This window comes from Battus philenor, unplaced genomic scaffold (assembly GCF_028537555.1).
Source record: "Battus philenor isolate CCGP_79_NKW_IND1 unplaced genomic scaffold, ilBatPhil1.0.hap1 SCAF_26, whole genome shotgun sequence".
In the NCBI taxonomy this organism is placed as follows: Eukaryota; Metazoa; Arthropoda; class Insecta; order Lepidoptera; family Papilionidae; genus Battus; species Battus philenor.
In genome coordinates this window covers 9529629-9541988 of record NW_027181689.1, presented here as the reverse complement: position 1 = coordinate 9541988, position 12360 = coordinate 9529629, and the positions used below count along the sequence as shown (strand labels likewise).

The 12360-nt window shown below is 36.2% G+C and overlaps 1 protein-coding gene across 2 annotated transcripts; it reads right to left on the bottom strand.

Annotated features, from left to right (window-relative positions):
* Window positions 1-201: 201 nt before the first annotated feature.
* Window positions 202-12150, bottom strand: LOC137925239 (zinc finger protein OZF-like). Of its 2 annotated transcripts, XM_068768651.1 has the most exons (9): window positions 12049-12150; window positions 11211-11570; window positions 9764-10070; window positions 8329-8477; window positions 7821-7945; window positions 6607-6724; window positions 4453-4568; window positions 2231-2368; window positions 202-476 (listed from the first exon to the last, which is right to left on the bottom strand). In XM_068768651.1, the coding sequence occupies exons 1-9, from the start codon at window positions 12133-12135 to the stop codon at window positions 434-436; spliced, it is 1443 nt and encodes a 480-aa protein (XP_068624752.1). In that variant the 5' UTR covers window positions 12136-12150; the 3' UTR covers window positions 202-433. The 2 variants fall into 2 exon arrangements, with proteins under 2 accessions (XP_068624752.1, XP_068624753.1); XM_068768652.1 differs by lacking the exon at window positions 2231-2368.
* Window positions 12151-12360: the final 210 nt, after the last annotated feature.

The window sequence follows — 12360 nt, the reverse complement described above, 5'->3', positions numbered from 1 at the left end:
ATAATCAGGCTTCTATTGATCACAGCAAGAAGATATATCCAGAAGGCGTGGTGAAGACGAACAGTACTTTGTATTCAGGTCATCACGGAATAAAGTTGGCAAAACTTCGATGGTATGAACTTGTCTCTTGAATAAGGGATAAGGTAAATAAATACTCCAACAATAATTAATTTTGAATTTATTTTTTAATTGTATCTTCATTAATAAATCACAATTTACTTAAAAATCATTACATCTTATAATATCAGTACATTTAGTTATAGATAATTCCAAATTACGTAATTTCTCTAACACTGGAATAACTGTGAAATTGAAACGGGAATGATATGTATTGGCTAATATTCCTTATATAGTTAAAAAGGTACTAATTCTTGACTATTTTAAATGCAAACTTCTAGACTATCTTTGAATAACAGGCGTCTAGTTTCTAAGGTTAATTTCTCACTGGGTTTTGTATGTTATTTCCTTTGTGAAACCTGTAAATATATTAAAATTTGTATTATATAAGTATACATACAGGGTGCTTGGTTATAAGTGTAAAATTTTTAAAGGCCTGAATATATAACATATATACCCCGTATATACTATCACTATGAAATACGTTAATTTTTTTTCTTTCGGACTTACGTCGACATATATGTAAATTACGTCATATAAACATATGAATACATCATTTCAGACAGATACCCACGGCTGGACATAAACATTCCACCCTAGATTTCCAATAGGACTGATTTGAAGCACCCTGTATCTAGTCTTCCGACGACCTTAAGAAGGTCGTCTGTCAGGCATATAACCGCTCACACTGAATAAAATAAAAAGTCGGAAAATGCAACTTTTTAGGAGAGACGAAAAACTAAATATTGGTTAAATTTTAAAAATTGTTAAATTAGAAATGATAATTTTTATATAGTTATAATGTAATTTTATCTATTTCAGTATGCTTCAGCATGCTAAGAATAGATACAAGTATAAATTTAAATCAAAACTTCATATCGTAATAATAATCTTTTTATTCTTATTTATACTTCACCTTTTTAATTTAGAAAAAATAAAAAATATCTTTGCGTATCTTTACTATTTTAGCCAGAAAATAATGAAAAAATTGACATCATATATTGGAACTCGTAGATTTCAAATATTTAAAAACCCGATAAAAATGATTAAGGCTTATTCATTCTTTTATTTCAGTTGATTGACTTCGACTGCAAGGTGATCAAAGATCTCCACGAGCGACCTTGCGCTGCTTGCATCCAGAGACATCCACCTTGGCTATGTCTGACTAATATTAGGACGAGCTATTAACACGTGGACTGCCACGTCACCCGTATCCGGGTGACAGTCAAGTTTCGGATCGGGCCGCGTCACTTGTATTGGGGTGACGCTTATTTGACTACTTGCGCAGACATTCGTATGTATTTGAAAGGATATTTCGCAGAATAAGTAACAAAACTATTAAATATTATTTAATATAAACCATATTAATTAATATAAATTAAATTTATAATAGGATATTCATTAGTATAAACTATTGTTATTCAAGTAATATGAAAATGGTTTAATAAGAAAATTATGGAGAATGCTAAACTTTGAAACATTCTATACAAAGCTGGGATTGGTTGAGACGACTCGGACAATAAGTTGTTGTTTTCTTTACATTGTCTCGTGTTTTTGATCTGCCCATTCGACGACTTTTATCTGCATAACACTGTTTGCATGCGCATCTAATGCTTTCTCCGGAATAATTTTTTCGAACAGCGATAAGCTGTCTTCGACGAAAACATGGGTGTTGTGTTATCAAGACAACCCAAATGATTTTGAAGCTAATATTTCCCTAAATCTTCTAATATTTACATATCTCTTGCCTCTCTAACAAATAAGTTTTCCTTTTTCCTTTTCGTCTTATTATAATAATATCTACCCTTGGTAGAGATTTTCAGATATACCACTCGTTACTCAGCAAATAGTCAAACTGATCCTATACAATACCGAAATAAGAAACAAGTGCGAAGTATCGAAAATAAATGACTGAGCATCAAATCATGGAAACAATGGCGGCTATTCTTGCGACATTAAACGAATCGAATTTTTAAAATATCGGAATACACCCCGTAGCGGTACACGTGGCCTGACGGAGATTTCACTGTAAACGCGGCGTGGCAGTCAACGTGTTAATACCCACTTAACACCCAGCAGTGGGAACATAAAGAGCTAATAACGAAATACCCACATCTTTAAGTGCCTGAGCAGCGTCCCCCTTTGTGTATACCGTTTCCCGCACCTCGCACACTCGTGCGCACGCTCCCCTGTGTGCGTGCGCACGTGTAAGCTCAGGTTGAACCGCCTTGTAAACGTTTTGTTGCATGTACTGTAAAAATACTTAATTTAAACATCTTCTACATCCTTTGTCCTTAAGTCGGTATTCCTCACCACAGGTGGGGGAGGAATGTCTTGGTGATGAAGAGGTTTAGACCTAAGTAGACGAACGACATCAAAACCACCTCCTTTCTGTCGCATCCTTTTTTATAAAGTTTACCGCACACTACGTTACCAACTGTGCCGGTCTTCGTCAAGCGTGGATCAAACCTGATCGAACCTGCCAGTATGGCTGCCACGTGTTCACCACCCATTCAATTATCCGGTGATCAAATGATTCTTAAAATTGGCACCGCATTTCCTGGCTATTTAACCCTTTCGCTGCGAACAGCACCTTTTGGCGCTCGGCTATAGACACTCTCTCAGCGAACAGCGCCTTCTGGCGCACGGCTATAGACACTCTCTCAGCGAACAGCGCCTTCTGGCGCACGGCTATAGACACTCTCTCAGCGAACAGCGCCTTCTGGCGCACGGCTGTAGACACTCTCTCAGCGAACAGCGCCTTCTAGCACTCAACTACAGAGACGTTCTCTGAGCGAACAGCGCCTTCTGGCACTTGGCTATAGACAATTTTTATCAGCGAACAGCGCCTTCTGGCGATGACTATAGACACCTTCTCTCAGCGAACACCGCCTTCTGGCGCTCGGCTATAGACACTTTCTATTAGCGAACAGCGCCTTCTGGTGCTCGACTATAGACACCTATCAGCGAACAGCGCCTTCTGGCGATGACTATAGACACCTTCTCTCAGCGAACAGCGCGTTCTGACACTCGACTGTAGACACCTTCTCTCAGCGAACAGCGCCTTCTGGTCGACTACAGAGACGTTCTCTCAGCGAACAGCGCCTTCTGGCGATGACTATAGACACCTACTCTCAGCGAACAGTGCCTTCTGGCGCTTGACTATAGACACCTTCTTTTAGCGAACAGCGCCTTCCGGCACTCGACTGTAGACACCTTCTCTCAGCGAACAGCGCCTTCTGGTCGACTACAGAGACGTTCTCTCAGCGAACAGCGCCTTCTGGCGATGACTATAGACACCTACTCTCAGCGAACAGTGCCTTCTGGCGCTTGACTATAGACACCTTCTTTTAGCGAACAGCGCCTTCCGGCACTCGACTGTAGACACCTTCTCTTAGCGAACAGCGCCTTCTGGTCGACTACAGAGACGTTCTCTCAGCGAACAGCGCCTTTTGGCGATGACTATAGACACCTACTCTCAGCGAACAGTGCCATCTGGCGCTTGACTATAGACACCTTCTTTTAGCGAACAGCGCCTTCCGGCACTCGACTGTAGACACCTTCTCTTAGCGAACAGCGCCTTCTGGCGCTCGGCTATAGCCGCTTTCTTTCGACGAACAGCATACATTATCGTGTCAATAATTTCATGATAGTGATCATTAATTTGTTGGTTACCAACACGACAACTGCATACGCTTCGTGTGCGGATATTTTGTCACGTAACCAAATACATTTATTCATCAATTTTGCCCCTATCATGGATGAATTGCTGAGAGAGTAGTTCACTTTTAGGCGCTCAGCAGCGAAAGGGTTAATTGAAGAATTTAAAAAATCAACATTTTGCATATACCGTAAAGGCGAATGGATACCACGAGTTCTGTTATAATTACGACTTAGTAATTGTTTAATTATATACATTCACTATATGTCTTTCATTCTTTCCTCTAATTTCCTTCACAATATCTTTCATTCCTTTCCATAATTTTCTTCCATACACCGCCTCACTTCCATCGCCTTCCTTTCAGAATTCTACAATTTTTACGATTATTATTTTTATCATTCGTTTAAAAATGTATTTATTATTAATCACTGTTTATTTTCTTACTGTCTATATCGCACTTAATTTACATTTCTAATATCACAGCAATTTATTAATAATCCGGTATATAAAATGTTACTGTCAGGTTCTAAAATATTCTTCATATATATGTCCTTTATATCCAATTAGGAGCTGAGATATAATTAAATTTTTGTTGAAGTATTTTTGACAAAATTGATGGGTTTTTTAACCGTGTGTTTTTACTAGAATGTTCTCTTGTCTCCACGTTGACTCACCTGCAAGTGTACGGTCGATCACCAAGATGCACACGTTTGTGAAACCTGAGTTGTCTGGAATCAGATAGCTCCTTCCCGCATATATCGCAAAGGAATTTCGACGTTATACCGTGCTCCTTAAAATTCAAAATTGATATATAATTTTCACGAATTTCTCCGGAAGACAAAAAAATATAATGGCTAACCTCAAAAGTATATTAACCCTTTCCTTACCGCAGTACATTCCGCCGAAATGACAACATTGCAATGTTCGACTTTTCTCATTTAAGTATATATTTAATGATTTTACTGGTATATTAATTAAAAATGAAAGTTTAGATAATTCTTAGTAATTTATTTGGCTGTGATAAATCTTAAAAAAGAGATCTACACATAATCCCACATTACAATTATTACGTTCATATTTAGATTCCCGTCTTTTGTTATTTGCACTGCAAACAACGCACCTTCTACTTCGATTTATTTATACTAATTAATAAATTGAAAGTAAAATTTATTTGAGTGAACCTTAGTAATAGGTTGTCAAATATCTCCCTTCCGCCTTTTCGTCTTTTGAATTTCGCGGCTATGTACAAAGCGCTACAGAGCTCGTATCTGGCAATACTATACATAATTTGAAAGGTCTTGACATAACCTACAAAACGACGCTATGCATGATTAGTTTGGATATTGCGTTCAACAGTTATAGACGTGTAAACATGGAGTTCACTAACGCCGAAATTCGCGCTATTTTAAAGTTTTCCTTCGTTAAAGGCAAATCCGTTAGAGAAACGTTCCGTGAGATTAATGGTGTTTTGGGGGATGGTACTCTATCACTTCGAACCGCGGAGGAATGGTTTCGACGATTCAGAGCCGGCGAAAACGACACCATGGATAAGTCAGCCGGCGGAAGACCTGTGATGACAAATACCGATCAAATCATGGACTACATCGAGTTAGACCGGCATGTGGAATCTCGTGACATCGCCCAGGAGATGGGAGTTTAGTCACCAAACCATTTTAAACCATCTGCAGAAGGCTGGATACAAAAAAAAAGCTTGATGTTTGGGTGCCGCATGATTTGACGCAAAAAAACCTTCTGGACCGAATCAACGCCTGCGATATGCTGCTGAAACGGAACGAACTCGACCCATTCTTGAAGCGGATGGTGACTGGCGACGAAAAATGGATTACATACGACAATATCAAGCGAAAACGGTCGTGGTCGAAGGCCGGTGAATCGTCCCAAACAGTGGCCAAGCCGGGATTGACGGCCAGGAAGGTTTTGCTGTGTGTTTGGTGGGATTGGAAGGGAATCATCCACTATGAGCTGCTCCCATATGGCCAGACGCTTAATTCTACCATCTACTGCGAACAACTGGACCGCTTGAAGCAGGCGATCGACCAGAAGCGTCCAGAATTGGCCAACAGGAAGGGTGTAGTGTTCCACCAGGACAACGCCAGACCACACACTTCGTTGATGACTCGTCAGAAGCTACGGGAGAACGGATGGGAGGTTTTATCACATCCACCATATAGCCCGGACATAGCGCCAAGTGATTACCACCTGTTCCTGTCCATGGCGAACGCCCTTGGTGGTGTAAAGTTGAACTCAAAAGAGGTTTGTGAAAAGTGGCTGTCCGAGTCCTTCGCAAATAAGGAGGGGGGCTTCTACGAGGGAGGTATTATGAAGTTGCCGTCTAGATGGAAACAGATTATCGAACAAAACGGCGCATATTTGAACTAAATCCGATCACTGTAACACTTTTTATAAAGCATTGAACAAAGAGCAAAAAAGCGGAAGAGAGATATTTGACAACCTGTTAGATTATAATTGGGGTGATACTTTTTCACATTTTAAATTTTAGTTTCCAAATACGTACTATACTTTAGAAGAATTGTTTTTGAGTAAAGGCGCATTCAATAACATGATTGCACCCTAAGAGGAATCAATTCAATAACAATGCAATAAGGTACGCTAAATGGATGCCACCTAAATGCGGCGCTGATACACACGGGGTGTTCAGTGGATGCCGTCTAACTCCGGCGCTGGTAACGAAAGGGTTAAATCAATGTTACGTAATTTTAAAAATATTTCCATTAAATTTAGTAAATATACTTTATATTTTTAATCTGTACAAACAGCCAGTTACGTAATAAACATAAAGTTCTTACTTTCAAATGCAGCCTTAATCCATTCTTAGAGTCGCAGGGTTTGGAACAATGAACGCAAAGAAACCTTTTTCTACTTGAGATTTGTGGATGTACTAAAGTCATATGAGCTTTTAGATATCTGTAAAATTTATTTATAATTCAATTATATATTATAGATTATTATAGCAGTGTTGGCCCAGGGGTAGAGAACTGAGAATTTGGATCTTAAGTCGCGGGTTCGATTTCTTGTAATTTTATATAATTCAAACTTTGTGCAATAATTATATAGGACTCTCTCTGCTGAAACAAGTTTCCAGAGTAAGAAAAGGCATATTTAGCCACTTCCGCACATGCAGTGGTAGTCGTGCAACAAAATGCACCGCCCGCCAGCCCGCTGATAAATGCGTATGCTGCAAACAATGCTGATCACACAAATGCCACCGCCAAATCACTCAACACGTGTTTCACTCCTCCTCGGGGCATCTTCAGGAGTTATGTTACACCGATTAGTGCCAAACACAGAGTGACCACTGTGGCTAAATATTAGTCCTTTTCTTACTTAGGATGGACTTCCGCAAGGTAACGCCTGATTCCATTAAATATTTAAGTTTCCAGAGGATGGGCAGTAGCGTCCTCTGCGTACCACAATACCACACTGCGAACGCCAAACCGTCTGCCAAATGTGGCAATTATGGTATAACCTCCCAATGGCGTTTATAGGCACAAACGACATTTCTGCCATGATGCCGTAAAATTTATTTTTTCACACTAAGAATCATTTACAATGACCACTTATATACGTCATAAAATGCTATAAAAGCTCAAAAAAAAGCCTCAAAAACGGAGCCTTTAGATCAACTTAGAGGATAAATATTCCGGAAGTAACTATCATACTGAGTATTATGGGAGTATAGTCCCATATAACTTACCATTCCGTATTCATCGTTTCTGTATTCGCGACCTATTTCTAGAACATGTACTCCGCGAATGAAGGCCTTTTACTGTATTTTATAATTATTCATTATTTTTAAAACCATTGAATTTTCGAATAGGATGTACCATACATTGACAGTAAATAAGCATATTAACAAAACATCCTGTATACACATGACTACAAAGTCAGTGGGAAAAGCTAGAATTTTTTCAGAAAAATCACAAATATGAATCAAAAGAAATTGTAAAACTTCGCTTTACTTCTCTCTCTTCAGTAATCAAAGTAAAAGAACATATCTCACCTGTCCATGTGAAAGGCAACACCACAAATCTCACAGACAAAAGGTTTGACCCCTGTATGGACGTTCTGATGCTGCTCATACCAGGTCAACACTTGGAAACCTTTGCCACATTCCTCGCAGGTATACTGGAAACATACGTATACATATTCGGAGCATTTATCCCAAAATATTATAATATTTTAAAGCAGCGATAGCCCAGTGGTAGAGGGTTTCGATTCCCGGGATATAATCTGATATATAAAATTCCCGTGTCACGGTATGCGTGATTGAACTCCTCCGAAACGGCTCGATCGATTTTAGTGAATCTCAGCGTGCATATCGGGCCAGGGTGGAGAATCGGACAACATCTATTTTTCATCCCCCTAAATGTTAAGGGTGGTCCACCCCTAATTTTTTTTAAACAATTTTTTTTACAATCTTAAACTTTAAACCTTATGTGTTTACAAAAAAAAACTATTACATAGAATTAAAAAATAAAAAGAAATATAAATACAAGAGACAAACTTACCGTGTAGTCAGTACTGTGTCTCCTTTCGTGATTTTTAAGGGCTCCAACATATGCAGTACTATAACCACATTGATATTTGCATGACATTTTTGAACCGCTGTGAGCTCTGGCATGCCTTACTATATCTGACACTGTCTTGTATGTTCGACCTAGAAGAAAATATTACTTTGTAACTGGTATTCTGTGCGAGACCTGAATAAAAAAGAAGGAAAAGAACAAAAAAAATATTAGGTCCATATCCTTTTATATAAACACTAACTGTTCCCCATCGTCAATGGCTGCAATTTCATAAAAGCCTTTTTCGATTGGTTTCATGCATGCAAGCATGCTAAAGGCTTAAAATTAATTCTGCCACAGTTTGAAATTATGCATTACTTTTAAAAGTATCCTCTTGAGAGAGATTTCATAAAACCCATAGTTAGCTAACCTCAATTAAGTAAAATAAATATTCTTACTAAATATCATGTCTCAAAGCCTTATGGTTCAAAAGATATTATGATGAATCAGTACAAAGATCCATAAAAATGAGGCTATTCTGGCATTTATTCTGTACACGAGTTAAATAAATAATAAATAAGATTATTTCATCAGAGGAGTAACTTCTCAGTGAAAGAGTAAATAAATAAACCAGAAAGTTATGTACACAAGCAAAAATTGTTCAATTGTAATAAAATTTGTATATTAAATATGATAAATATGTATATATTTTTATTTAAGGATATTATTATAAATATGATCGTAATGTCCTGTCTCATAGAAACCATAGGGGAGATAGACGCCTCCATAAAAAAAACTTCTTTGGGATTCGTGGATACACCATGAGGGTGCAAAGTCCATCATATTGTACTTGTGGCAGTTGATTTGCGACACAGATTCAAAATGGCCTCTTTGCAATACCTCTGCAACCTCAACCAGTTCTATGTCCCTATATAACAAGATTTTAAATGATCATAAGAACAATTATTTATAATAAAGCTACTTTGGAAGTGCATTACAGAAATGAGTTGATGTTCCCTCTTGCAAGGCCATAATCCTTCTGCAGGTTATAGAGTTTTAGTTGTTATCTCTCTCGCCTCTTCTTTCGCCACATATTAGGGTGACTGGAAAATAGTGTTGTTTCTGACAACATATTTTACAGAAAAACTGATTGATTCTTACTGCTCTGGCATTGATTTTGTATACTATATGCCAAAAGGTTGTTGATAAGTAAGGTGAATATATTGTTCACTAGAAATAAATACTTGTTTAAAATGTAGTTGTGTGAATTTAACTTAAGAAAGCACAAAAGACATTACTTTCAGGTCCCACTAACAGATTTACTATTAAATTATTGAAAGATATTTTGTTGACTAGATCATAGTTATACATATACATTACACACGCATAGATGACTTTAGATTTGTAAAGGAAAAATTAAAAATATCATAAAACATACCACATAATTTACATAAGAAAGGTCTATCTTGGATATGAGAAAATGCATGTTTCTTTAACTTTCTCTTACTGTCAAATATTTTCTCACACAATATGCATTTATATTTCAAGCATCCATTGGTTGTGACCGTTTCATATGTCTTAACTTCTGTACCTGTCTGTTGGTTTTCTGGTTTATTTTTATGGATTTCATTGTAATGTCGTACTAACTCATTTTGTGAAGAATTGCTTTTGAAACATGTTAAACATCTATTTGCACGTAAGATATCAGCATAGTCATTTTTTGCTGTTTCTTCAGATTTATTGTCCTGAAATTTCGAATAAACAATGTGTATATATATATATGTATATATATATAGTAAATAGATTTATTTAATATCCATTGTATCAATTCACACTCCAACTGGCTTATACATACACATACTTTTTATTATAATAATTCTATTTGGTAACTTTTACTTTTTTTTAAATTTATTATATTATGTTTTTACTATCATCATCATCATCATATTAGCCATAAGATGTCCAAAGCTGGGCCTAGACCCAGAAATTTATAATAGAACCAGTTGGAAGAAGGCAGCAGCAGAATCTTCTGACAATGTTAAAAAGGTCTTATCATCCTATGCTGTACTTGCCGGACTATGGTCTCCGGTCTAGAACCTTTAGGTCCTAGCGGTCATCTGCTTTGCGCACTAAATAGCCACTGCCACTTCAACTTGCCAATTACTCTAAGTTATAACAGTTTTTCTTTACACTTTTATTTGTTTTCATTATATAGCTTTCATTGCTACTGTTAACTGTGACACAATTAAACTATTTCATTAACAATTTTTGTGGAGTTTTTTAATCTCTACCAGTGGTATGGGAGTGGTTAAACGGGGTATGGTGCTGAAAAAAATTTGCAAAAACACACGAAATATTTAAGAACAGATAGCTAAATATTTGTCTATATCCCCTGTCCTGCTGTTAACATAACTCAGGACGTGAATAACACTTTCACAGACACTGGCAATTGTATTATAAATAATTTGTTGTGATTTCGATGTAATGAAGATGTATTATTACTAATTAAAATATTTTCAATCTGACGTAGAGCATGAGAACTTTGGTAGCATAGTGGTAAAGTCCTGTCATCCTTGTGTGACTCATTGGTCATACAGGTTTTATTGGAAATCTAGAGAGTGGCCTATGTCCGGTAGACTATCTGTTGCTAAAATGATGATGGTTGATTATCATAGGTTTTAGTTTTTGATACAACTATGGAGATATGCATGTGTAAATTCTGTAATGTTACTATTGTTGAAAGCAAAAATTGTGAGGAACAACTTCAATCCATAATATATAATATACACCTCCCAGCACAGGACCACCTAAATTACAGAACACACTTATGAGGGCAAAATGAGTATGAACACTGGATATTAGACCAAAGTGAAAAAGGTAATTACCTTATCAGTTGTAACATTTTCCGGTTGTTCAAGCATAGACAATGCAATATTATCTTCAGAATCAGAATTAAAGGTGTCTATACCATTTATTTCACTTTTACTTTCATCGTCTTCATTAGTCTCAATTTGTTCTTCTTTTATCTCTAAATTAACTTCTACATCATAATCTCCATCATTTTCCAGTTTTGTTTCTGTTTTAATTGTTATACTTGTATCAAAATCACTTAATTTATCTATCTCCTTTACTCTGTTTAAGAGAATATTTTGATTGTGTATTATAAGGTGACGAAAGGTATAAATATCTTCAATCTTGTCTACACATGGAATGCATACAGTTTGCGGGAGACCATTAATTATTATCTGAAATTTTAAATATTAACTAAGAATTACAATATTCATTTATGGATTTCTTAAGCATTAAATACTCCTTTTAAGCATTAAATAGAAGCTCTGCATGCAAACAAGATCTGAAAAACTGCACTCAAGTGCAGTGGACTCTCTACATCTGTTGATTGCTGCAGGTGGAGGAGTCTTGGGTGCAAGACTGTGAGTCAATAGGCTGATAAGAAATTAAGAAAAATTATTTAATTAAAAAAAATTAGATATCACTCATGGACACCTTTAAACAGGTAAATATCAAGTTTACTTTACATATATACAATATGGTAATGTATCTCTACTTTATATCTCTTTTTTTATTTTGACAATAATTATAATGTTTTTATGAGAAAGAATATAGAGTGATTTAATAAGAAATATTTCCCATAATGTTTAAGTAAGGATTAAAACGAGTAAAATTCAACTTTACTTTCATTTAAAAAAAGAAAAAAATACTTACATCGTTACCAAAGCATTTTGATACTTTATGTAAAATATCGTTCGATTGTGATATTTCATTTAAATCTAAACATTCAACAAGACACATTCTACATATATTGGTCATTTTTATTAATTTTCTATTTTATTTACTTAACAAAACAATTCATAAATTACATTGTTTGTAAACAGTACATTACATGACATGAACCGGTGAAAATGTTAACATATTTCTGTACAGCTATCAGTATGACACTTCAATGTACTTATTATGCTAAAATAAATAACAAAATTTCTTCTCATAATGTCCAAAACTCTAAATCTAAGACATCAA

What these genes read in the sequence shown, in the direction of transcription:
- LOC137925239 (XM_068768651.1), bottom strand. Translation starts at nt 12,135, where the DNA reads ATGTGTCTTGTTGAATGTTTAGATTTAAATGAAATATCACAATCGAAC. An exon ending in CAAAATGCTTTGGTAACGAT is followed by an intron (nt 11,571 to 12,048) that starts GTAAGTATTTTT and finishes TTAAAATTTCAG; the next exon opens with ATAATAATTAATGGTCTCCC. An exon ending in GTTGCCTTTCACATGGACAG is followed by an intron (nt 6,725 to 7,820) that starts GTGAGATATGTT and finishes TAAATTTTACAG; the next exon opens with ATATCTAAAAGCTCATATGA.